This window comes from Heloderma suspectum, chromosome 12 (genome assembly GCF_057233095.1).
Source record: "Heloderma suspectum isolate Gila_16-S chromosome 12, 16-S_ref, whole genome shotgun sequence".
NCBI classification, from domain to species: domain Eukaryota; kingdom Metazoa; phylum Chordata; class Lepidosauria; order Squamata; family Helodermatidae; genus Heloderma; species Heloderma suspectum.
In genome coordinates this window covers 20,952,589-20,980,072 of record NC_139469.1, presented here as the reverse complement: position 1 = coordinate 20,980,072, position 27,484 = coordinate 20,952,589, and the positions used below count along the sequence as shown (strand labels likewise).

Here is a 27,484-nt window from a genome sequence, read left to right as displayed (position 1 = left end):
CAGGCGAGCTTTGCCGCTGCCCGAGCGGTGTACAACTTTTGCGGGGGGGGGGGTTGGCTGGGCATCCAGCCCAGCCTCAGCCTCCCCGCGCACCTGCCGCGGTCACAGCGGGCTGCGCGGCAGGGCTGCTGTCAGCCGCTCTGCCGCAGCCGCAGCCCCTCCCTCCTTCACCTCTGGGTTCGGGTCAGAACTCCGACAGAGCTCTCCAAGGCGCTCCTTCAGACGCCTGACTGGTTCCGACTGAGACCCAGCGCGGTGCACAGCCCCGCCGGGATCGGAGCCACCCGCCTCCGCTGGTCCTTTTCCTAGCTTTACGGCGAGGCTTTCCCTAGTCTATAGAGTTACGGCGGGGGAAAGGGCGGAACCTTACACTTCCGGTCGAAAATCGAACTCCCTGCCCAGTCCTCTCTACGCAAGAGGAGCGAAGGTTGTGTTTTTTGTTTTTTACCACAGAGGCCCCAGGGATAGAGCGACGCGCCCGTGGGACCCCAGCGGCGGCTATCAGCGTCAACCGGAAGTGCGGCCTTGACGCTCGTGCGTCGCTCCGCATTCGTATCTCCATGGTGGGAGGGGGCCCGGTTTTCTCCTTCCCCCGCACTTCCGGCCGCGAGGGGTCCGGCGCTTGGCCGCGGCGCGTCATGGCGGCGGCCGGTGCTGGGGGGGCGCCGCTGGAGCACGAGACCCAGATCTTCCTGGACCTCCTGCACCAGGACGGGCTGGTCATCTGCGCCCGCGGGCTGGGCGTCGACCGCCTCCTCCTCCGCTTCCTCCGCCTGTACTGCGAGCCGGCCAGGCTGGTGCTGGTGCTGAACATCAGCCCTGCAGAGGAGGTAGGGAGGGCGCTTCCGGGGAGGGCGCGGATTAACTGAGCTGCCTGGTTATTTATATCTCTCTGTCTGTCTCTCGCATTTATGTACCGCCTTTTTCCTCTCTTGCAAGGAACCCAGGCCCTTACGCGGCCCTCCTCTCCGTTTTGTCCTCGCAACAGCCCTGTGAGGTAGGTTAGGCTGAGAGCCTGTGGCTGGCCCAAAGTCGCCCAGTGAGCTTCACGACCAAGTGAGGACTAGAGGCCGGGCCTCCCGAGGCCCAGCCCAGCACTCTAACCGCTACGCCGCAGTGGCTCTCATTAGGCAGCTGTTCAAGTAACCTGCTTTGCAGCGCAGTCCCGTTAACGGCGATGCAGGGGAGAATCGCCAGGTTTAGTGCGGCTTCACTCCCAGATAAACGTTCCTAACGTTTTAGGAACATACATTTTACATACATACATTTTACGAACATAACGTTTTAGGAACTAACATTTTATTTATTTATTTATTACATTTATATCCCACCTTTTTTCCTCCAAGGAACCCAAGGCGGCTTACATTATCATCATCCTCCTCCTCCATTTTATCCTCACAACAACAACCCTGTGAGGTGGGTTGGGCTGAGAGTCTGTGACTGGCCCAAAGTCACCCAGTGAGCTTCCATGGCCGAGTGCGGACTAGAACCCGGATCTCCCGACTCTCAGTCCAGCACTCTAGCCACTACACCACACTGGCTCTCTTTTAGGAACAGCCTTAGTATGCTACCTTTCACCTTTTTTTGGCCACACCCAAACAACGTGCAACAACGTCAAATATCAACTTGAAACTTGAAATCTTATTAAATAATTAATTGGCTCCATAAGGAACAGGTGAGTTCTGCAGTCCTGGATATTAAGATAGCTGCCTTATTCAGACCATTGGTCCATCTAGTGCAATATTGTCTCCTCTGATTGACAGCAGGTTTCCAAGGCCCTCCTCATCTCCATTTTCTCTTCACAACAACTCTGTGAGGTAGGTTAGGCTAAGAGTCAGTGAGTGGCCCAAAGTCACCCAGTGAGCTTCATGGCCGAGTGGGGACTAGAACCTGGGTCTCCCTACACTTCCAGTCCAACACTCTACCACTACACCACAGTGGTTCTCGTTTCATGTGTATCTTGCCTTTTGTCCAAGGTGGTGTACTTTCCCCACCACCACCACCATTTTATCCTCACAACCATCCTGTGAGGTAGGTTAGGCTGAGAGATGGTGACTGGCCCAAGGTTACCCAATGAGCTTCATGGCGGAATGGAAATTTAAACCTGGGTCTTTCCCCAGCCATTCCTCTTACTGATTTGGTAGAGGATGCAGTCCCAGAACCTACTTTTATTTATATATTTCATTTTTATCCTGGCCTTCCTTCCTTTAAGGAGCTGAGGAAGCGCATATGATTCTCCCCACACCCACCAATTTAGGCAAAGAGAAGGTCTTACCAGGTTTGCATGATCACAGAGTGCCAGGGGGATTTGCATAATTACCCTCACTGGTGTAGCTTGCCGTGTTGTGTGAACCCGGCAAGCCACCTAGAACCCATGGGCTGTTTTAGGTTCTGAGGAACGTAACTATTCATATCCCTTTGGCACATGACTGGCATGTGCGGCAGGGGGAAATAAGCCTGTGCTTATTTCCTTCTCCATGATTTTACAAACAGGCCTTGTGTGTGCGATCGGCTGGAGATCACCTGGTGAACTCTGTGGCTGAGTGGGGATTTGAATACTGTGTACAGTTCCGGCCACCACACCTAAGAAGAGATATTGTAGAGCTGGAAAAAGTGTAGAAAAGGGCAACGAAAATGATCAAGGGATGCTGATTGGTGGACGATTCAGGACAGATAAAAGGAAGGACTTCTTCACACAGCACATAGTTCAACTATGGAATTTGCTGCCACAAGACATAGTGATGGCCACCAATTTGGATGGCTTTAAAAGAGGGTTAGACAAATTCCTGGAGGAGAAGGCTATGAACAGCTACTAGTCCTGATGGCTATATGCTACCTCCAGTACCAGAGGCAGTGAACCTATGTACACCAGTTGCTGGGGAACATGGGCGGAGTGGTGCTGTTGCACTCATGCCCTGCTTATGGGTTCCTAGTTGACAGCTGTTTGGCCACTGTGTGAACAGAATGCTGGACTAGATGGACCCTTGGTCTGATCCAGCAGGGCTCTTCTTATGTTCTTATGAACCTGTGGTGTCATAATCCTATGCTCTTATCTGCTACATTGCATTGGATTTTGAATGTCAGCCTGAGCTCAGCCCCCTTTTCCTGCTCCCTGTTTCTCTTGGGAAGGGGCCTCCTATAGCCTTTATGGATGTGATATGGGGTTCTGTCTCTAGCATAAAGGATCTTGAGGAGCCGAGCTGGGCAAGAGTCCCTGGGAGAGCCGAACAATTCAATTACAATTGTGCTTTCGCAGATGTAAGGCCCTCCAAGTTCAATGGAGCCAGGTGCATCAGAACACTAGCCTTTTGCATGCAGCGGGTGCCACGTTCGATCCCATTCGCATCTCCTGTTAAGGAGGCTCTCGGTTAGGAAGGTTGGGAAATACCTCTGTCTGAACCCTTGCAGAGCCCAGCCAGTCACAGCAGAGTAGACTGTACTGGGCTAGTTAGACCAATGGTCCTCGTCCAACCCCCTGCCAGTGTAGGAAATCCACTGCTATAGCATCCCTGATAAGTGCCTGTCCAGCCTCCACTTAAAAACCTCTCATGAAGGAGAACCTTTCGAGGTGGTCTGTGTCACTGTTGAATAGCTTGTACTGTTAGGAGGTTCTTCCTAACGTTCAGTTGAAATCCCCTTTCTTGTAATTTGAAAGGCCCTGCTTTTCCTGACCTTGTCTCAGGTCCTACTTAGAACACCAGAAAACAAAGTTGCTCCATTATCTATGTGACTGCCCTTTCCAGTATTGAAGATGGCGATCATATTGCCTCTTAATAATCTCTTCTCCAGGCTAAACACACCCGACTTCTTCACAGTTTCTTCAGAGGACCTCACCATCTTTGTCACCCTGTTCTGGGCATGTTGCAGTGTGTAGATACCCTTCTTAAACTCTGGTGTTCAGGGTTTAGTTTCTAAAAACTAATTCTGGAATCAGAGTGTGCGCTCCCCCTCACAGTGGTCTCATACATTCACACATGTTTATATGCTCTGTGTTAGGTGCCATTGCATGGTGAGTAGACATGAGTTCTGCGTGCAGAAGGTTCCAGGCTCAATTCTAGTAGCATCTTCAGTTAAGGAGGATCTTTGGTGGCATGGCCCAGAAAGTCCTTGGAGAGCCCAGCCAGTATGTGGATGGACCAATGGTTTATTGGCATACTGCAGCTTCATATTTCTTTATTGTTTGTTATTTTTTCCCCATTTTAAAGTATTTTGTTTAAGAAATACAAGGTAACAATTATACAACAACAAAAGCATCAGCAGATGCGGAATGTTTGATGCTATTCATCACAGATTCTATGCATATGAAACTAAGAACCTAAGAAGAGCCCTGCTGGATCAGACCAAGGGTTCATCTAGTCCAGCATTCTGTTTACACAGTGGCCAACCAGGTGTCAACCAGGAACCCACAAGAAGGGCATGAGCGCAACAGCACCCTCCCACCCATGTTCCCCAGCATCTGGTGTACATAGGCTCACTGCCTCTGGTACTGGAGGTAGCATATAGCCATCAGGACTAGTAGCCATTCATAGCCTTCTCCTCCAGGAATTTGTCTAACCCTCTTTTAAAGCCATCCAAATTGGTGGCCATCACTATGTCTTGTGGCAGCAAATTCCATAGTTGAACTATGCGCTGTGTGAAGAAGTCCTTCCTTTTATCTGTCCTGAATCGCCCACCAATCAGCATCATGAGATGACCCCACTGGGTTTTAGTATTAAGAGAGAGGTAGGAAAATGTCTCCCTATCCACTTTCTCCACACCATGCCTAATTGTGTACACCTCTACCATGTCTCCCCTTACCCTCCTTTTTTCCAAGCTAAACAATCCCAACTGCTGTAACCTTCCCTCACAGGGGAGATGCTCCAGCCCCTTGATCATTTTCGTTGCCCTTTTCTGCACTTTTTCCAGCTCTACAGTATCTCTTCTTAGGTGTGGTGGCCGGAACTGGACACAATATTGCAGGTGTGGTTGCACCATAGATTTGTATAGGGGCAGTGTGATATTGGCAGTTTTATTCTCAATCCCTTTTCTAATTATGCCTGACATGGAGTTTGCCTTTTAGAATCGTCCCTGAACATACTCTTGTTGTTTTTATTAAACACATCCTAAAACTAATTCTCTAGGTGTTGTACAATACATTGAAAATATAACAATAGTACAATGGAAACCACAATAAATCACTGAAGTCTAGCACAGCCTAAACACAAGAAGTGGTAGGAGAGCTGTAATGAAAACCATTTGTAATATTTACTAACAAGTCGAATCCGCCAACAAAATGTTGCTGTGTGGAGTGCTCTTGTTCATGGTTCCAGCCAGCCATGCTCTTTTCCAGGATACTCCATTGCATCCCCGCCCCCCTTGCTGGTTTTCTGGATCCCTCTGCCCTCCGCAAGACGTTCAGTATTCTGTGGCCAGTGAACATGTTCAGTCCTCACTGGGCAGTTTCAGGTGTTTTTTCCCCCCTGTCGACCAGGGACCCACAAGCAAGGCATGAGTGCAACAGCACCCTCCCACCCATGTTCCCCAGCAACTGGTGTACCTAGGCTCACTGCCTCTGGTACTGGAGGTAGCACATAGCCATCAAGACTAGTAGACATCGATAGCCAGTTTCCTCTTCCTCCAGTTCTGGATCATGCTGTAAATATGAACATCTTTTCTACACATATTTCTAAATTATCCTTTTTTTGCATTGCATTAATTCTGAATCACTTTCTTTTGGTTTAGGAGTTTTTTATTGACCAGTTAAGAACCGATAATGTTGCTCATCTTCCTCGGCGTGTTACAAATGAAATTGCAAGCAGCAGTCGTTATGAAGTTTACACCCAAGGGGGGGTCATTTTTGCAACCAGCCGAATTCTGGTGGTGGATTTTCTGACAGACAGAATTCCTTCAGATCTTATCACTGGTAAGAAGCTTACAAGAGAGGACTTGTTTTAACTCTCTTCTCCCCCCTTCTCCCCCACCATGCATAATTTGAGTTTAGACTGAAAAAGCCCTGGGACCATTGCTCCCCTGTGCTAACTCATCCACATTTATGCAGATTTAAGATATCTCATTGTCTATTGTTGAAAATTGTATATTTCCTTTTTACAGTGTTGTTCCCACTAGAGGTCAGCGCTACATAAGGGCTAAATTAAATGTTATGCTAAGTAAAGTACAGATTAACGACCAAGCCATGCAGTGGTCTCTGGAGTTTCCCCTGTGTGGTGTTCAGTCTCCCCTTCCCCCTTATGCTGAGAGGTAATGGCTGAGTTCATGCAACATGACAAGCCTGAGTATGGGTTGAACCATGGGTGGTTGTGGAATTGTGAGTTGTTATGTTGAGTGAACCCAGCCACTCTAACAAGCCATGGGCTGTTAACCATGAACAATTCACAGTTCACAACCCAACAACACACCATGGGTTGTCTTCTTGGGTTTCTTGTGGTTAGCAAACCATGTTTTTTTCTTGTGGCTGGGTTCACACAACACAACAACCAACGATTCAACAACAACCTACAGTTCAATGACAACCCACACTCCTGTACTCTGGCTTGTCATGTTGTGTGAATCCAGCCAGTGTGTAGTGCAGGGGTGAGGAGAAAGTAGATCGGGATCTACTGATAGGTCTCTGGATGATATGCAGTAGATCTTCAGGGGCTTCTGACCCCTACTTGTTTAAAAACAGCAACAACAAAAAGGCTCCCTGCCCCCCCCCTTCTAAATTAGGCTGCTGAAATGAAAAAAGTTTGGGTGGCGGGAACCAGGAATGGATTTTTGTGAGAAAAGACTGCGAGCTTAGTTCTCAGAACTGAATAATGAAAACAAATTCTTGGTTCCTTAATTCTCCTTAAAAACGCATCCTGTTCCTTAATTCTCCTAGGTGTGTGTGTGCCTTGAGCCACTACTTTGAAACTCACTCCAGTTGGTGGACCTTGAAGTTCTAGTAAAACACAAAGTAGTTCCTGGAAGCCTGAAATCTGTTCATGCCTGGTGTAGTGGATACGGTCTTTGAATTAGACTGATGGATGACCTTGGCCCCATCAGTCTCCCTCAGCCTAACCTACCCCACAGGGTGGTTGTGAGGATAATATTGGAAGTGGAGAGGCGGTGTGTGCTACTCTGAGCTCCCTGGAGGAAGAATGGGATAAAAATGTAAAATAATAACCCACTGTGGCTCAGGGCTGCTGAACAGGGAAGCAGGAGCTATATTCGGTCCTCAAAATCAGCACTGTGCACTAATTTTTAAATATTTTTCATCAAGGGAAAATGCCCAAATGTCTAAAAGTGTATTTGGAAAAGGAAATGCACCGCCACCGAACTCTTTAGAAACATACACTGCGCATCCAATCAATTATCTTCAAGCCTTCTAGTTTCAGGGCGCCCTTTCCACACTGACTGTGTGCTCCAGAGGGTTCTGGGAAATGTTCTCCATGCTTCATTGGGCCGAGTGCTGGCTGGGCCTGTTGGGCCTCGCGGCTCTAGCAAACCCAACACTCCCCAGTTAACTGTGCATTACAGGGGATGGTTGGTTGCACTGGGCCCGCTGCCTTTCAGGGAAATTTGCCTGCTGTTACTGAGGAATCTGAAAATAAACTCCCGAGGAACCACCAGGCTTCTCAGTTTGAAAACCACCTCTGTAGGTTATGGCAGTGCTGTGTAGTAAGGTCCCAGGTTTAATCCCTGCTTTTTCTAGTTTAAAAAGAAGACGCGAGTAGCATGTGATGGGAAATACCCTTTTCTTCCAGTCATAGGGGACAACACTAGGGTTGTTGTTGTTGTCGTCGTCGTCGTCATCATCATCATTATTATCATTTCTATACTGCCCCATAGCTGAGGCTCTCTGGATGGTTTACATCAGGCAAATAGTCTGATGTGGTATAAGGCAACTTCCTATATTTCTCTCTTGAGATGAACATGACCAGGAACAGACACGTGGGTGTGGCTTTCCAAACTTTTGTGGGAGCATGGAAATGGTGGCCTCACCAGGTGGCTGCAGATGAAAAGTGCTCAGGTCTCTATTAGGAGTGCCAAATGCAAAGTTTTGCGGAGAGGTGGCAGCCTGGTTAATTATGTGAACCATAGTTTACTGCAAAGTTGTCCTTTTTGGATACAATGAGAAAGTGCAGTTAGTTACATATAGGGAGTGGATGCTTCCGATCTCCACCTCACATCCATGCTGGAGAGGACCTGGTGGGGGCGTGTGAGAGTCTGAGGTTCGTTCACGTAGCACTATACTTACAGTTTAGCTTTATGGCTGAACAGGGCTAGTGTGGTGTAGCAGTCAGAGTGCCATACTAGGGTTGTTGAGATCCAGGTTCATATCCCCACTTAGGCTGCAACCCTATACATTCCCCCAACCTGGTGCCCTCCAGATGTTTTGGACTTCGACTCCCATCAGCCCCAGCCAGCATGAGTAATGGTCAGGCATTCTGGGATCCTGAACATCCAGATGTCCAAAACATCTGGAGGGCATCAGGTTGGAGAAGGCTGTATACATGTTGAACTCAACTTACTTCTGAGTAGAATTACACTGTCAGTCATTAAACTCTCTGGGTGATTTTGGGCCAGTAGTCTTACCTTCCAGGGCTGTTACGAGGATAAAATTTACCTGCATTTTCATTCCATTCTAGTTTGATTTACTTGGTTTAATTTACAGAATTTACTGCTACAAGATGTGATGGAGACTTGTTTAGATGAGGATCAGACAAATTCCTGGAGGAGAGATCAACCAGTGCCATTTAGTCATGAGTGCTAAATTGAATCTCCATGTTTAGAGGGATTGTAGCCTTGAATAACAGCTCTCTGGGGCAGGGGAGAACTGTTGCCTTCATGTTCTGCTTGTGGGCTTTCTGGAAGATCTGCTTGGCCACTGTGGAAAGCAGGTTGCTGGACTAGAGGGATGTTTGCGTGTGCAGTGCAATCTTATGCACACTTATTTAGGAGTAAGCCCTGTTGAACTCCATGAGACATAGTGTCTGAGTAGATATGTGTAAGATTGCATTGTTGTTGTGTTCCAAGAATGCTCCTATAAATAAAGTTTGGGGTTCCTGGCATTTCCTCTTTTTTACGTTCAGTGAGCATATTTTAAATTGTAGCAATAATTTCCACTGACAAGGCTTTGAAGGCAGTGAAGGAGGAGGAATTAAATGGGGCTCGGTTCTTCCATCTCTGAAAAAACTGTTGAAGGACAGTTAGGATGTGTCCCGCTCTTTAATCAGTAAAACCTTTGAAACTCCTAACCTCTTCTGCAAAATATCATGTCCTGTGCCGCATTATGTTTGGTTGATTGTTCCCCCACCCCCCCATGGCCTGAGTTTATTTGTCTTGTTGTTCTGCCAGGTATTTTGGTGTACAAAGCACACAGAATCATTGAGTCTTGCCAAGAAGCCTTTATCTTACGTCTTTATCGGCAGAAGAACAAGCAGGGTTTCGTCAAAGCCTTCACAGACAACGCCGTTGCCTTTAACACTGGCTTTTGTCAGGTGGAAAGGGTGATGAGAAATCTCTTTGTGAGGAAGCTTTACCTCTGGCCACGGTAAGGAGTTCAATGCAGTGCTCAGACAAATGAATTAACCACGGTTGAAGTGGTTAATTATCATTTAGGCATCATGATAAACCATGGTTTATCACAACATGGTCAAGCCTAGCTTGCCCCCTAGGCTTGCATCTTCCTTCTCCTCCTCTCACACAACCACAAAGAGGAGTTTGTCAGCTTTTTCTTCCAGGTTTGATGAACTACAGTTTGCCTCATCATCCAAAACCGACAAGATGTGGTGAATCTTTAACCATGTCTTATTTGAAACAAGCCAACTTCAAATTTTGGTTTATGAAGCTGGCTTGTTTCAACAAACCATATTAAAGATTAACCACAGTTTAGGGTTTGGACATAACACCAAACTGTGGTTAATCAGAAGTAAAACCTTCCGATATCTTCATGGCTGTGCTGGAGGACGAGAGGAAAGAGGAGAGTACATGAGCCTGGGGGTGGAGGGAGGCTAGGATCACTCCCATCACGATAAAGCATGGTTTATCATGATGTCTGAACACAGGATGGGGTAGCAGCTGGTGGGAAAGTCCTCTGCCAGAGACCCTGGAAAGCCACTGCCAGGCAGAGTACCAATATTGGGCTAGATGGACACATATTCTGACTTGGTCTAGGGCAGCTTCCTATGTCCCTGTGTCCATTTTTTCAATTCATGTGAATTAATGCAGGGCCTCCTTTCTCTGTGATGCCCTTCACTCTTCCTCTTCCCCAGGTTTCACGTAGTGGTGCACTCCTTTTTAGAGCAGCACAAGCCTGAAGTGGTTGAAATGCACGTCACCATGACCCCAGCCATGCGCACCATCCAGAGCTCGATACTGGACATCCTGAATGCGTGTTTGAGAGAACTGAAGCACTGTAATCCTGCTCTGGAAGCAGAAGATTTATCCCTAGAAAATGCAATCGGGAAGGCTTTTGACAAGGTACGTCTTTTTCGTTGCTTTGGCTTGTGGAGGGTTTTTCTCAGTGCCATCTGTGGCACCCCACGCCTTAGCCATTACACCATCATTGAGGAGTTGTGACTACAGAACTGCTTTGTGAAGAACATAACAAGAGCCCTACTGTCTCAGACCAAAGGCCTGTCGAGTCCTGCTTCTATCAGTGACCAACCAGACACCCCTGGGATGCCCACAAACAGGGCATGAAAGCAGTTTGACTTCTCCTGTTGTAAATCCCCAGCATCAGATCATTAGAAGTATGCTACTCTTGAACATGGAGGTTTCACTCCTAACCATTACAGCAAATAAGAACATAAGAGGACTTCTGCTGGATCAGACCAAGGGTCCATAGTCCAGCGTCCTATTTTCCACAGTAGCCAACCAGAAGCTTCTGGGAGGCTCACAAGCTGGACATGAAGGCAGTTGCCCTTTTTGGTTATTGCCCCCTGACCACTGATGTTTCAGGGTAGACTACCTCTAACCTGGAGGTTCCATTTAGTTATCACAGCTGAAAAGAACACAAGAAGAGCCCTGCAAGATCAGACCAAAAGGCTGTGTAGTCCACCATCGAGTTTCCCAAGTTGGCCAACCAGATGCCCTTGGGAAGCCACAAGCAAAGGGCAATCACCTCTGAACCTGGAGGTCCAGCCTGACTTACCTCGCAGGGTCATCATGAGGATGTGAAAGGGTGTGGGAAGAACCACGTATGCCACCTTTGAGTTCCTTGGAGGGAAGGTGGGAAATATAAGAAGTGTACATCCAATTGAAAGCAATGGAGTGTGGATAGACAGCTTCCTGTCCTCCGTTACGCATCCAGCTTGTGCTCGCGGTTCCCACTCCACCGAGGTATGGATCTCCTTCATTCAGTTGGGGCGGTGGTGTTTTAATTTCTAAAAAGAGACATGCTGGTGTCTTTAGCCCATCTAAACCCCTGCAGCTTCTGGCGTTTCCATTGCTCTTGATCCCAGGCATGTGTGTACTCAACTGGCTGTGGTTACCCAACAATGAGGGGATAGTTCCTGTACACTCCTGTAAAGTCATAATAGAAGATGAGACTACCTTCATCTTCTAGGGCTCGCTCTGGAGCTCGAAATGCATTCTGCAGGCAGAATCTCTGCTCGGAGAAGCGCTTGGCTTCTTCACAAGGAGGTCAGAGCAGTGAAATATTTCTGTTGAATATGGGCCAGCTTACAAAGCACCACACATTGCTTGGCAATCTTGCATTCATTAATGACAGGTTCCCTTGTTTTCATTAATCTGGTGATCTGCAATCCAGATTGCGCATCTGTTAGGGTTGGGGGGGGGGGAAGAGGCAGCATGATCCTTTCTTTGGTGAAGGGTCTTGAACATCAGAGGCGCAACCCAGGAGAAGCTCTCTGATTGAACTTTTCTCCCTTCCTGCCAGCTGCCTTTTGTTTAGGGGAGGGAAGCCTGTATTATAACCTTTTTTTTAATGGAGGATTTAGACATCTGCTAATAGTTGAGCTGCATAAAAGAATGTTTTATTAGCTCTCTAAGTCTCTGGCTTGCTTTTCATAAGCTTGTTAACAATGAAATAAACGTTCTTTTGTTTGAGTGTCGCGTGCCAGGATCATAACATCGTTGGAATTGTTCTTTGTAAATATATATATATATATATATATATATATTTTCTCTCTCTCCATATATCTGCGTTAAACAACCTTAATCTACTGAACCTGAAAGTTGAGGGGGGAAAAAATCCCAGTGGAAGCAGGCATGGCTGTAAATGGACAAGACAGAGGGTGGATGGGTGGCCACCATGTAATAACCTGCGTAGTTTTCATACTTCTGGGATTGTAAATATTTAGTCATTTGGACAAGGATTGGGACATTGGAGGGCAAGGAAGGAGTGAAGGGAGGGAGGGACTGAGAGAGGGAGAATTTTCCCCCTGAGCTGGCAATCTTTTCTGTAGTATGGGCGCTCTTATGCTGTCAAGCCTCAGCAAGGATCAAGCTCCAAGCATGTTTGGGACCAGGGAGGAACTGGTTGTCAAAATGGTCCATGATAGGCAGGGCTCAATATCCAAGGCAACAGTTGGGAGAGGCAAGCAAGAGCTAGGGCTGAACCCCCACACCAGAGGTGAGCTGCTTGTATTGACAAGCAAACCCAGAGAGTAGAGGATTATAGGGCCCGATGGACAGGGATCGGCCCTTGGGGGTCAGCTGACTGGATGCTCAGGTGGGCTGGTGCTGCTGCCTACATGGTGCCCTCAAAGCACTGAGTTCAGTTTGCCAGAATGGTTGTGCCTCGGTGACACAGGAGGGAGCTGCCAAAGCCTGGCTGCTGGGAGCCATGCTTTGAGACAACTCCAGTCACCATGGGGATGAAGGTGTGAAGCTCATCCACCCCAGACAACATGCACATCAGCAGAAATGAAAAGGGCCATTCTGCATGCTCAGGTGTTAACAGACATGGATTGTTTCCTTTGGCATGAACAGGGTTATCCTTCTATTCATCAGAATGCACATTGAATTCTAGATTGGGCAATAGAGTAATAGTGTGTGCGTGTGCATGCGCGAGGGGGGGGAGTGGGATGGTGGGGGAGGAATAGAAAGCTTCCTCTAAGGCTCAGGTGCCCCAACACTTGATCCAGTAGCCTTACTTAACCCCCCCCCCCTTTTTTCCTTCCTTTCTGACCCTTCCATAGTTGTACCTGGCTGCTCTGAGCTCCTTGGAGGAAGGGTGGAATACAGACATGATATACAATATTTAAGTCGTTCAGTTATGTTCATGAGGACTATACTTTTTTTAAAGACACAATCCGAGATTCGGGTTCTAAATCTGCTAGAGCTCAGGAAGGCTGCTAAGGTTCAAGTCCATATCACAGCACACGCTGGTAGTTCTCTCCAATTTTATATTTCTAGACAATTCGTCACTATCTCGATCCCCTTTGGCACCAGCTTGGAGCAAAAACCAAATCTTTGGTCCAAGACTTGAAGATCCTACGTACTTTGCTACAGTACTTGACTCAGTACGACTGTGTCACTTTCCTTAACCTTTTGGAGTCCTTAAGAGCATCAGAAAAAGCCTTTGGTCAGAATTCAGGTATGAACTGCATGGTGCTTTAACAAATGAATCGGCAGGACTGTAAAAAGTGAAGTCTTAATTTAAAAACAACAACATCACACAAACACTCCGAAGTGTTTTTATCCAGCCATAAGGCTGTAGGATTTACTGAAAGTGAAATATATTGAGCCTCCCACTAAACTTCTGTTTCTTGAAAATTTGCAGCATTCTCACCAGAAACCTGAGTTGCTGTTTCTTCTTAGGTTGGTTGTTACATAAGAACTTAGCCAGTGGAGGAAGGGAAAGCTTAGGACTGTGGATGGGCAAATCTATGAAGCTCCATTTTTCTCATTTTTTTTACTTTTAATTCTGTTCTGTCTCATTTCTGCATTGGCATGTGATTTTTTTTTCATCTGTATAAATATTTGTTCAGATTTTTGTTGGCATTTTTTAAAGCAATGCATTTTAAAAAATGTGTACATTTTTGTGTGCACCTTTGCAAATGTACACATTATTCAAAAGCTATTTTCCAATAAATAAAGCAGGTATTGTGCATATTTTTTTCAAATAAACACATTTTGGTGCACATTTTTTGAATGGCTGGTCTGTCTTAGAAGAAGCTGTTCCATTCACTGTCACATGGGAGGAGATGCATCTTCTAAGAGAGAGCCTTACTGTGACACATACGTGCGTTGCTTAACCACAAAGTGTGCTTTTGTTCTTCAAAACTATTATTTTACTTGTGCAGTTTAATCAGTTTTAATTAAATATATTTGAAGTCATAGCAACTGTTTCAGAAAATGATAAGAGAGGAGGGAAGGAAAGGGGCTAAAGTAAAGATGGGTATTTGCAATTATGTCTGAATCATTTTCTCTCTTTTTTTGGTCCCCATCCATCTCCCCATCCATAGGTTGGCTTTTTCTCGATTCTAGTACATCAATGTTTCTAAATGCTCGGGCCAGAGTTTATCGCCTTCCAGATGACAAAGCACGTAAGAAAAGAAAAGCCTCTGAAAAAGCAGATGTAAAGGAAGAAAAAGGTATGACAAAAAGCGTTTAAAACATAAAAATGCATGTTACTTTTGTTGTGTTTGGGTTGGTGTTTGTTATTATCAGGCCATCAGTGTGCATGGTGCTTTACAGAGTAGAATAGAATAGGTCTCTGCACCAAGGCACTTACAATGTTATTAACAGTATTACTGTATAAATACATGTTTATCAGAGAAGAGGAAATGGAAAGACTCTGAAATTGAGCTCTACATTGACAATTAATAAAATTCTCATAATTGATAACTGTATTGTAAATTCTATGGAAACGCATCCATACATAACTTAACATCCTGAATTAACTTACTGATCTGAGTTAGATCTGAAGGCTGCCGGTCTACGATGGAAGGAATCATTTTACGCACCGCAATGACAGATGCAATTTTACCTAGGCTCAGTTCAGACTTATCACACCAAACTGGAATAAGGAAGCTTAACCATGGTTTAAGTTTTAGGGGATGTCTAAGTTGACAAACCATGGTCTGTGACTGGCCAACCAACTAGAATCAGAAATCATGTAGTGTCAGGTATGTTTGCAAAGCATGGTTTGGGCTAAGGATGGTTTGGCATAATGGCATTAAGGAGAGGGGGGCATACCTTGGTGGTAGAGCCGTTGGTCCGTTGAAGGATGGTTTGGGTTCGAAACCATGGTTAGCACAAGCCACGCTGTGATGTCTGCACTCAAGACTTAACAGTTGCCTTTTCATCCTGGCATCACTTAACAGTTGCCAGGCTGATGGCCCAGCTTTCATACATCCAAGAAAGGTGTGATGGGAAATTCTTATTTTTCACTTTTTCTTCTTTCCTGTATTTCAGAACAGAAAAGGGAATTGATCCTGGAAAGCAACCCCAAGTGGGATGCTCTTGGAGAAGTGCTGAAGGAGATTGAAATGGAGAATGCCAACAGTGAAGCTCTGGGTGGTCCAGGTGAGAGGGGCCGGAGCTCCAAGGCAGTATATTGACAACGATAGGCATGAAGGGGCAGCCATGTGTATTTAATTCATTTGTCTTCCCCATTCACATATGAAGCGGCGGGCGGGTCTGATTTTTTTTTACATGGAATGGGACACAGGGGTGATGAAAGCAAAACCTTGCCCTCTTCCCACGCTGCCTCTCACGGCACTCTTGTTGCGCCAAGCAGTTTTCCCCACAGCACAGCTCTCTTTCGATATCAGAGCTGGAACTGAAGAAAAGTGCTTCAAACAATAGAGTGCAGTCTGGACACAGGGAAAAGGCTTCATCTCGCCTTCCCTGCTTGCTGCTTTTCGTGGAAATACGTACACACATTCTTTCTCATTATACATGAATGGGGCAGAGACATGGAAAAAGGCTCCTGGCTTCCCCAGAACATCTAGTTTGTCCCTAAGTTTCTGGAAGCACAGATCTGTGGCGGTTTTGGGGAGTGATAGACCCATGCCGCCTCTCCCATACACACACATTTTCTCATCCTGGCCTGTGTCAGTTGCTGCTGCTCTTTAGTATTTTATTATAATCTTCTATAAAGCAGCTTTCCTAAATGCCCAAGACAGTTCATGTGCAAACCCCAAAACTGCCAGATGAGGATCTCTGCTCTGCGGCTTCTAGGATCTGTGGAATGTTGAGGGCACGTATTTATTTCAAGCCTGTTTACCCCACTCTTCCACCCAAAATTGGCTCCCAGAGCAGCTTAAAATGTCAGTAATAAGTCAATCCCTGCCGTCAGACTTACAATATAAAAGACACAACACATAAGGAAAAGGGCGTGGGGAGGGAGGAGGGAAAAAGCAAACCTGAGCACTACATTCTTCGTTACAAAGTTGAGCAAGTTATGTAGCTGGATAAGCACAACAGAAGGGCTTTCGCTTCTTTGTCTGATGGCCTCACCACTGGCAGTTGGTAGCTGGAGGGAGGAGGGTGCTCGGTTGGAGCTCTATCCAGGTATGGTGGATGGTTGAGCCACAGAATATTGAGGATGTCCGTGCAGGGGTCGAGTAGTAAAATTGGGTGGGGAATTAGCCTGCCAAAGCCTATAGTGGGGCAGGGCGAAAGCAGAGCAGGATCTACTGGTGGGCCTCTGGATGATTTGCGGTAGATTGCCAAGGATTTCTGACTCCCAATTGTCTAACCACAGCAACAGCTAAAAACTGGGTTGCTGAATAAGAATGCGTGGTGGGAAACCAGGTGTGGATTTTTGCATGAAAGGACTTGAGAGTGTGGTTCTGGTGCTCATGACCAATTCTTGGGCTGAGCATGTGCACAAATGCATGCTGTTCCTTAATCCTTAGCATATGCCTGCCTGCCAGAGCCTCTACTTTGCACCTGCCTCTGGTTGGTGGACCGTGGAGTTCTATTCAGAAACAAAAGAGATCTTGAAAGCCTGAATTCTCCCACTGCTGGCCTATAGTATCCTGGAGAGGGTGGAGTAGGGTTGGGTGGTTGCATGGTGGGAGATTAAAGATCTCCCCTCGACATGATATACAGAGGAGGGAGGGGCTCAGCAGGGAAAAAGGGAAGAAGGATGCCTTTTCCTTTTTCCACTCTGTAGAACATGCTCCCTCCCCCCACTATATCGTAGGATCATCAGAGTTGGAAGGGATCTCAAAGGTCATCTAGTCTAACCACCTGCCAGTACAGGCAGTCCACTGCAGCTGCATCCCTGACAGGTGGCCTTCCAGCCTCTGCTTAAAGACCTCCAACGAAGGAGAGTCCACCACCTCCCGAGGCAGTCTGTGCCACTATCAAACAGCTTGTACCGGCAAGACCCTCTTCCTAACGTTCCATGAAAATCGTCTTTCCAGCAATTAAATGCTGAGGTTTGGGGGCTGTGTAGCACAGCAGGAGAAGGTTTTTCCAAGAGGACAGGAAAGAGAGAGGTATCTTTTCCCCTTCTTCCTGCCATCCCCTGAGCCTCAAATAGTACTACAAGGCTCTCGTTCCAGGCTGGCTGGAACCCTGAACAGCAACACTCCTGTAAAGGGGTGGGAATACACCACACCATCTTGTTGCTTGTCCCTTCTTTTTTTCCATTTTGAGGCGGGGGCGTGCTCTTTGTAGCAACCCTTAAGCCTGGCAATCATTTCTTGACTGCAGGGCGAGTGCTTATCTGTGCCAGTGACGACCGCACTTGTGCTCAGCTCAAGGAGAATATCACAGCGGGGGCTGAGGCTATTTTAATGAGGCTCTACAACAAAACCTTTGGGAAGGACAAGGAAGCTGGAGAACCCTGCCGGAGGGACAGGCGAGCAGCCAAGGGCCAGGGCAGCAACGCCCAAGAATCCCGGGCCAAAAGAACCAAAATGGGGTCCTCCAAACCAAGCAAGAGAAGGAAGAAGCCAGAGTTGACCCTGACACAAATGTTGACCAAAGAAGAGCAGGAAAACATCGTGGGAGAGCCAGAAGACTCTGAGGAATTAAGCAGTGGCCGAGAGAGCGGTGGTGAAGCCAAACCTGAAGACCTCCAGCTGAACCTGTCTTCCTCGGATGCCTATTATGGGATCTTAAAGGAGCCGCTAACAGTTATCCATCCGCTGAATGGCTGCGGGGATCCTTACGCCCTCACTCGGGTCTTGCACGAAGTGGAGCCAAGATACGTTGTGTTGTATGATGCAGAGATTACTTTTGTTCGCCAGCTGGAAATTTACAAGGCCAGCAGGCCTGGGAAACCCTTGAGGTATGTTCAGTTTGAGGGGGCAAGTCCCCTGAAAGAGAGTGTTCTAGCTGTGTGTGTACCCAGGGCTGTTTCGGACTGTGCACTTAAAGCAGGGCTGGGCAACTTGTGGCCCTCCAGATGTTTTGGCCTACAATTCTCATCAGCCCTAGCCAGCAGAGCCAATGTAGAGGGATCATGGGAGCTTTAGGACAAAATATCTGGAGGGCCACAAGTTTCCCAGCCTTGGGTAACAATTGTGTTGCTCCCCTAAGAAAAGCTGGCTTTGTGATCTGTGGAAGCTAAAATTGTCCAGAATGAGGTTGTTTTACATAATTTATCCAGCCATGAGGAGGAGCGAAGAGCTTTTATATGGGGGCCGCAAAGCCCCATTACAGCCCGTCCTTCCCACCATCGTGAGTCATAGGCCTAGTTCTTACTGAGGTAGGAAGCCTGGACTGTACCACTTCAGACTATGGGTGATGGCTCAGTCCATACAAAAAACACTCCTCGAGGCTGGTTCAAGACATTTTGCCACCTGAGGCAAAGGAGAAAGTGATCCCTCCCACCCCCCATTCCATGCACATGGGATTGCCAGACTGGCAATTGAATCATCCTTCAACACTGGTGACGGGGCAGAGTCCTCCACCATGCCTGAGGGCAGCAGGGTAGTTTGGGGGTGCACAGGGCAGTCCACATGAAGCACACAGCTCTGTCCCCTGTTCTCTCACTGCTGCTTGCTCACTGCTCCACCTCTCACCTCCTCTCACATTCTGCACTGCAGCAGCCATGTTGCCAGCATGCACTGCATGAGCAGAGCAACGGGCGCATATCTGTGATGCCTGCTGGGAGTGCATGGCCTGGGCTGGGTGCCTCTCCACCTGTCTGCTTGGCCAGGTCCCTTTCCCAGTGGCACTGTCTGTCATATTTTCAGGAGAGGGCAATTAGGCCAGACAGACAAAACTTAGGCCAGGAGCAAGCAACCAACCATTGCCACTGCTGGGGGCCAGCTAAAGAGGATGGAAACAGCTGGGATGGGTGGAGTGCCGCCGCCCCCACGCCCTAGCATCAGCTGACTGAGGAGACCGCCTCACTCTGCCTAATGTTAGGACCAGCCCTGTCAGTTCCCTTCAATAGAAAACTAGGGAAACTGCCTTATACCAGGCCAGGCTTTGCTTATCTACTCTAGCCCAATACTCTGCCTGGGTCTCTGGCAGAGTTCTTTCCCAACACCTGCTGCCTGAGGGGAGGGTACCTGAAGAGGGGCCTTGGCTCAGTGGTAGAGCACTGGCTTTGCATATAGGAGGTCCCAGGTTGATCCCTGGCATCTCCAGGTGGGGGAGGAAAAACTCCTGCCTGAAACCCTGAAGAGCCGCTGCCAGTCAGTGTCGACAATACTGGGCTAGATGGACCAACGGTCTGACTCAGTATAAAGCAGCTTCCTGTGTTCCTGTGATTCTTCTTTCAACTGCAGACATCAGAGGTTGAGCCCACCACCTTTAGCTTGCCAGGCATGCGCTCTGTCACTGAGCTGTGGTTTCCGCCCAGGCAGAATGATGGGGAGAAGGATTCTAGCTTAGCCTAACCTTCTCCCTGACATGCTATATTTGAGGGCATTGGTGGGGGTGGGGGGATAGAGGAGCATTCCATCATGTGTGAGCCCCCTTGTAAAGTCTAAAATCTTACAGTCCAGACAAGGGTTTACTTTACTGCCTCAGTGAGAACTAGCCCCATGACCTGTACACTACGGCAAGGCTTTTGCCCCTGCTCGTATTTGCATTTTGCCTTGCTTAGCAGACTGTCGAATCAATCTGGAAGTAATACTTAACTGTTCCTTAATTCCAACTAAATCTCGATGAATTCAAAGGGACCAAATGCTTCTTTAAAAAATGACAGCCTCTGTTTGTGAGCAGATATAGTTAGGATCAGGGCTCATTGGTATTGAATCCTTTTTTTCCCCCTACACCTGGGGAAAGAGGGGTTACCAGATCTTTAAACAGCTAGATTTTAACAGGGCTGTTATTTATAAATATGCGCAGTCACATCACATTGGTCAAAAACACCCAAAAAATGGCCAAGAAGCAGCTATTTGGGAGTTCAGTTTTTTCTGGATTTGGACAAGATCTTTGTGTCTTGCCTTGCAGGGTTTATTTCCTTATCTATGGAGGTTCGACAGAAGAACAGCGCTACCTTACTACGCTAAGGAAAGAAAAAGAAGCCTTCGAAAAACTCATTCGGTAACATGGATCTTGTGTGCTCCTGTTGCAAAACATCAGCTGTTTATATTTTCATAGGTGTGCCAGTATGTGGCATCACTGGGCTGGCTCCAGGTATGAGGAGGCCCTGGGGAAAATGCTCCCTGGTGAGCTCCCTCCTCCATCCTGGGCATTGGTGGGCTTATCTAGTGGTGGTGGCAGTAGCAGTCTGAGGAATTCTCCAAACAGTGCTAGGTAGCTGCATATAGCTGCCATTTAAATTTCTCACAATGCCCCTGACATATAGAATCATCCTGGGCACTGTAGGGAAATTAAGAGAGTGGCTAGCCCCAGATACCCAGTGTAGCTCAGGATACTGGGCCAGAAAACAAAATTAAAGGAAAGCCCAATGCTACAGCCGCAACATCTCCCACAAGGCTGCTAAGTGCTGGTTCTAGCTGTATGGCATCAAATAATTTGTTGGCTTCTTCAGAACAATCTTCCTACTTTTGAAGTTGGCAAAATTGTAATACCAATTCCCATAAATTACCTGCTAGAGCTTTCACTTTTCCAGTAAAGATTTCCAGCTATTTGAAAGGCTGAGAAACCACATTGGGTATCTTCATGTTGCTATGCAGATCTGAGCTTTGGTTTCGTTCATTCCTCCCCACTCCCGCCCCCCAGTGTGTTTCCAAGGTAGCAAACTTATGTAAGAAGCTGAATACCATTGAGGATGGGCACAGAATTATATAATAAAAAATATAACGTTTGTTAAGGGGAAACGTTTATTTATAGCCAGAGCAAAGAGAAACTGAGCACAGCAACCTAGAAACCCAGCACAGCAGGGATTAGACTGGGATAGAACGTTTCTCCCCGAGGTGCTAGTAATTTGTTTTACTCCTTGCATGGAGTTTTGTACATTTGGGAACATTCCAAAGTGGCACTCTCCCCATGCCCTCTGCCAGCAGCTTGAAATACTATATAGAATATGGTATAGCCTTAGCTGGTTCGACGGCTCGTATGAAGACACATGATCCAGCTACCTTGCTAAAATGAAGCAGGTCCAGGTCTGAACATAAGAACATATTCTTAACTATAACATTTGTATACTTGCATACTGCTCTTCCTCCAAGGAGCTCAGGTTGGCACATATGTGGTTCTTCCTCTCCCTGTTTTATACTCGCAACAACCCTGTGAAAGGAGGTGATGAGGAGAGAGAGAGAGAGAGGGCGAGTGTGAATGAGTAGCAGGTCATCTAATGTGCTTCATGGTCAAGCGGGGATTTGAATCTGGGACTCCCCGGTCCTAGTCCAACACTTGAACCACTACAACACAATGGCTTTCCATCACATAAGAAGAGCCAGTGTAGTGTAGTGGTGAGAGTGATGGACTGGGAGCCGGGAGAGCCGGGTTCTAGTCCCCACTTGGCCATGGAAGCTCACTGGGTGACTTCGGGCCAGTCACAGACTCAGCCCAACCTACCTCACAGGGTTGTTGTTGTGAGGATAAAACGGAGAGGAGGAGGATAATGTAAGCTGCCTTGGGTTCCTTGCAAGAGGAAAAAAGGCGGGATATAAATGCAATAAATAAATAAGAGCCCTGCTGGATCAGACCAAAGGTCCAATGAGGCTAGCATTCTGTTTCACACTGTGGCCTACAACCAGGATGTGAGGGCAACTGCCCTCTCTCACAGTTGTTCCCCAACAACTGGTAATTCAGAGGCATACTCCTTCAGAATTTGGAGCTAGCACAGGAGCTGCCATGATCCAGATGAGGCTTTGTCCTCCATGAATTTGTCTCCCTGGATGGAAGACTGCCTGGGAAACTCCCCACGTGTGCTGCCAGGAGTTCCCTCATGGGAAAATGTGTGATATAAACAATAAATGAAAGTTAGGCCTTCATACAGTTTTCTAATTTGCACTAGGGTGGGGGATGGGAGTGTCAGTTTCAAGCCAGTCTAGCCCAGTCATCCCCAAGCTCATGCCTCCCAGCCATGGTGGACTTCAAGTCCCATAATCCCCAGCCCACCCAGCCAGTGGGTCTGCTGGCTGGGTGATGGGACTTGTAGTCCAACACAGCTGGAGGATGCCAGCTTGAGGATGGCTGCTGTAGCCTCTTCTCCAGCTCTAAAGCAGGACCGTTTTAGAGCTTACACATTAACCCTGGTGTTTAGTTAGAAGGAAGACATTTCAAAGGTTTCTGTTCATAATTGCATTTTTCCCGCACCCCTGCCCAGAGAGAAGGCCAGTATGGTGATCCCTGAAGAAAGAGAAGGGAGAGACGAAACCAACTTAGATCTTGTAAGAGATGCCACTGCAGCTGGTGTTTCGACAGACACCCGTAAAGCAGGTTTGTTGTTGAGATCTCTGAGGCTTAACATTTCTGTTCATGTACTTCCTTGGACTGGATTTACACAGACATCTTTAACATAACATAGCTGCTTGCACATCCTGTTCCCACTTGGGAATGGACCATAGCTCGATGGTAGAGCACTGACCATGGCTCGGTGATAGAGCACAAGAAACAGCTAGCCGGGGAAGGGAAAGTCCTGTCTCTGCTTGAGACTGAGGAGAGTAGGTGCCAGTGACGGTAGACAATCCTGGGCTATATGGACAAATAGTCTCCCCTGGTATAAGGCAGCTTCCCACGCTCTACTGTTGCAGAATCTACTCCTTGTGAAAATTCACTCACATCCAGTGGCTTGCCCCATGAACGAGTCTGTGACGAGGTGGAATCCCCAGAAAGGCCAAAGAAGGGCAGCTACTTGGATGACTCTGGTTCTCTAGGGTGTCCTTCTCAGTGTGAGGTGGTGAGTCTTAGTGGGTGGGGCTGACCCACCCCATTTCAAGGGCCAGTCCCATCGCTCTGGTGCCAGAGCTTTGCAAGGAGGGGGCTTGGCAGTGCTCCTTGCCTAGGGGAAGACAATCGCTGGATGTTCACGGGGCAGCCATTATGCTACTGCATGCAAGCATTGGGCCTCAAAGCATCTGGTGATATGCTCTGTTTGAGCAGGCTGCACACATCTTGATAGACTTACCTTTCAATGTTGCATTTTGGCATTACTTTTGCAGTCTGGGCAAGAGAGATGTTTCCTGTTAATGGTCTGGAAACTGTCATAATATCCCTTTTAGAGTGGGTAAACTGTGGTCTTTGGCTACTTCCTTTTACGTAATTTTAAATATTTCTACTTCACCTGTCCACTAAAAAGTGCCCATAGTGACTTACAAGGTGATGAAGGAATGAAAATAACCAACTAATCAGCCAGGGAGATTAAATGCAGACCTAATATATATCGTTGTTTGTTTATTTATTTATTACCTCTATATCCCACTTTTCCTCCAAGGAGCTGAAAGAGGCATGCACAGTTCTTTTCCGCTGCCCCATTTTATTCTCACAACAACCTTATGAGGTAGATTAGGCCGAGAGTCCAGCATTCTATTCTCACAGTGGCCAACCAGATACCTATAGGAAGCCTGCAAGCAGGACATCGGTGCAGTAGCATTCATTTCAGTCTTTGCTAGTTCTGCTACCTATCCTTTAACTAGAGATGCCCAGAATAGAACCTGGGACCTTGTGCATGCAAAGCAAGTGCTCTACCACTGAGCTGTGGGTCCTCCCCACCACACAAATGCCTTGTAAAGTGTCAACACATGGAATGTAGGTATGGCACAGAAGCTACAGCTTACCTACTCTTCCAGGTTTCCATTCATGATAAGACATCGCTAACACTATTCAGTCTTCAATATTAGCATCAATACATGCTAACCTTCGACCTGGTAGAGGATCTTGCACACTCTGTCCTAGACCTGTCTGTTTCAAACTCGCAGCTAATTTACCTTGCTTAATTGATTTATGATGTCCTCTAACACTATCTCTACTTCTTATCAGGTGGCCAGGAACAGAAAGGAGTGCAGCACAGCATTGTCGTGGACATGCGTGAATTTCGTAGTGAGCTTCCGTCTTTGATCCATCGTCACGGCATCGACATTGAACCCGTGACCTTGGAAGTTGGCGACTACATTCTCACGCCTGACATTTGCGTGGAGCGGAAAAGCATCAGTGATCTTATTGGCTCCCTGAATAACGGGAGGCTTTATACTCAGTGCATCTCTATGTCTCGTTATTATAAGCGGCCTGTCCTCCTCATAGAGTTTGACCCCAGCAAATCCTTCTCTCTCACTCCCCGGGCTTGTCTCCATCAGGAGATTTCCAGCAATGACGTTATTTCTAAACTCACCCTTCTCACTCTTCATTTCCCCCGGCTTCGGCTCCTGTGGTGCCCCTCTCCCCATGCCACAGCTGAATTGTTTGAGGAATTGAAACGGAACCGGGCTCAGCCTGATGCAGCGACAGCCATGGCTGTCACAGCAGATTCCGAAAGCCTCCCCGAATCAAACAAATACAACCCTGGTCCCCAAGACTTCCTACTAAAAATGCCTGGTGTGAATGCCAAAAACTGCCAGGCCATAATGAACCATGTTAAGAGCATTGCCGAACTCATCGCCCTTTCTCAGGACAAGCTGACTGAACTTCTGGGCAACACTGCCAATGCCAAGCAGCTTTATGAATTCATTCATTTACCTTTTACAGAAGCTGTTTCTCAAGGGAAAATCAAGAGGTGAAGAATCGCATTAGGCCCTGGAGGGGTATCACATTGCAGTGCCTTGACTAACTGCTGCTGTACTTTAGGACTGCTGTACAGATTCAGACAAGCTATTTGCTACGATTCTCTTGGAATTGTACCACTTCAGAATGTAGGCGAAGGTGTTAACATGTTTGAATGCTCTCCTATATCAAAAGCTCCCTTCCTTTGGAAAACTAGCATGCAGAGGATAAGGATTGCTTTCTCTTTGATGTGCTAGCTTTCTACATGCAGGGATTTATTTATTGTTTTAACGTGGGGGAATTTTGCTCAAATCTGTGATCTCCCCTTTTGCTATATCCTTTTCCAGGATGTAACGGCACCAAATGGTATTGGGAAGCTCCTGGTGTTTTGTGCGGTTACTCTAGAAACATTAAATGAAGTGTTCTATAATTATTTGGTAGGTTGGGTGTAATATCGGTGAATAAATTCATTGCTGGTACTTTTTCACCCACATGCTCATTTTTTTCCAGTGTTTTATTTAGCACAAGGGAATATCTCTTTTTTTCCCCTTCTCAATTTTTCTTGGAACTTATATAACATATAAGTCCTGCAATTAATCTTAAATTAACAACTGCATCCTACAGTCTTAGGTTGCCTGAAGGGAGTGAGAGGAGAGCTATAGGTAGCTACCAGGTCCTGCTCTTCTGTGGAATTTTTCTGCCCAGGACCGTATCACCTTTGTATAGTTACAATGTATATAAAAATTGATAAATATTGCGATCCTTGGCTTAAAGGACTTCAAAAGGAAAAAAAATCATACCTTGGTGTGCTGTGCCCAAAAGAGCATCAGGACACCTGAGGCAAGGAGAGCATGGCACAGCAGCAGATGGCGACAATGTAGCCCTGTATTTATTATTATTAATAATTTTTTAAAAACATTTTTACCATGCCTTTCAGGGCAAAGTCCTCATAAGGCAGATAACAATTTGCAATTTAAAAATTACTATACAATAAGGTAAACAATTATACCAAATTTTTTAAAATGCAAAGTTTTAACATTTATACACAGTGGCTAGCCTAAAAACATTCCAGGAAAACCTAAAACAGGAGCCCACAAATTGTGGCCCCCCGACGGGCGTTATGTGGTCCCATGCTTCCACTCACTGCTGTCAAATTCTCCCCTCTCCTGCATAAATTGGCATTGCTGCACATACGCCATTAATGGTGTGCACAACCAGTGATGTTGGTTGGGGGTTCTGGGAGGGGGAGGAGGCTAAAGCATCTTCCCACCTACCTGAGACTTTACAGCAGCATTGCTACCTGTGGTGGTGGCGCATGGGCAGCAAAGCCGGCTGGGGAAGGAGACTAAAGCCACCTCCTGCTCCCAGAGACCCCACAGTAGCTAGGATTGCTGCTCCCATGACACTAATATTGGTTGAAAAGCAGCAGTGCCCATTGGGGTCACTTGGGGGCAGAAGAGGGTTCGCCCTGCCCCTTCAGTGATCCCCGAAGCAGCCTCCCACGACGCATGCGAGTGCAGCCTGCAGCGCCACTACAAATACCTGGGGCAGGCCTCGGGGCCAAAAAGGTTGTGTACCTCTGGCCTAAATGAAACATCCAACGGAGAAGGAATTCCAGTCACCACTGTCCCTGGTTGCTGCCAAGCTGATCTTTGCTGGTGGTGAACAAGGTTCATATGTGTGCACTGCTTTTAGGGTGGACGCTTAATGGGTCACCAAAAAAATGGAAATGTGTCACCACAGAAGAGGGCAGTGACGTACGTAAAATTGCCATATCCTGATTTATATGTATAGATGCAAATTTTTAAATAATTACTGTAAGTTCAGTAGAAATGCAATACATTTCACCATAGCAGTGAAGACTGGGACCAGGTGATCTGTGTGCCTGCTCAGTTTGCTATCCAGATGCTAACTGTTGATGAGCAATTTCAAAGCCCCTGCTCTCCTTTCTGATGGTTCTTTATCTTTAAACCAGACTTGGACTAGACAGTTCTTCAAATAGAGGCTGACTTCAAATAGTTGACTGTAAGCTCTCTGAATGTGGTGAGGAAGCATCATGCATGTCATTTACAATTTTGACTTGAAATGGAATAGGAGGGACTTCCTGGGAAAATGTACAGATATTCACCTCCTGTGGAACTTCATGGAGTATTCTTTGGTTTTTTGCATGCAATCCAGTATGCAAAAAAGTCAACAATTGCCTATGAACCTTATAATCATTAAATGTTTAATTCTTGGACCCACTGAAGCAGACTCTAAGACAGATGGAAGATTTCTTATATTCAAAACATAACTTCTCTGTAAAATATTTTGACTTTTGTGGCAGTCAAGCAAAAATGTAAACTTAGGAGTCAAAAGTTATTCTGCTGTGTCTAGTATGTGTTGTTATTAGTTGAATATTTCTGTGGATTTTTATACTATGCTGTAATAATCCACATTTTCCAAGTACCCTACATATGTTGCAGAGTTCTCTTTGTTTAAAAGGATTTTGAAAATACCTGTATTAAAGGAATTTTCGCTAACTATG

The 27,484-nt window shown here is 46.7% G+C and overlaps 1 protein-coding gene across 1 annotated transcript; it reads left to right on the top strand.

Moving 5' to 3' along the window:
- Nucleotides 1-351: 351 nt before the first annotated feature.
- ERCC4 (ERCC excision repair 4, endonuclease catalytic subunit) lies at nucleotides 352-27,484 on the top strand. Its single transcript, XM_084818665.1, has 11 exons — nucleotides 352-830; nucleotides 5,722-5,902; nucleotides 9,319-9,514; nucleotides 10,236-10,443; nucleotides 13,345-13,525; nucleotides 14,397-14,525; nucleotides 15,349-15,459; nucleotides 17,602-18,181; nucleotides 20,302-20,394; nucleotides 22,589-22,701; nucleotides 24,241-27,484. The coding sequence occupies exons 1-11, from the start codon at nucleotides 561-563 to the stop codon at nucleotides 24,972-24,974; spliced, it is 2,796 nt and encodes a 931-aa protein (XP_084674791.1). The 5' UTR covers nucleotides 352-560; the 3' UTR covers nucleotides 24,975-27,484.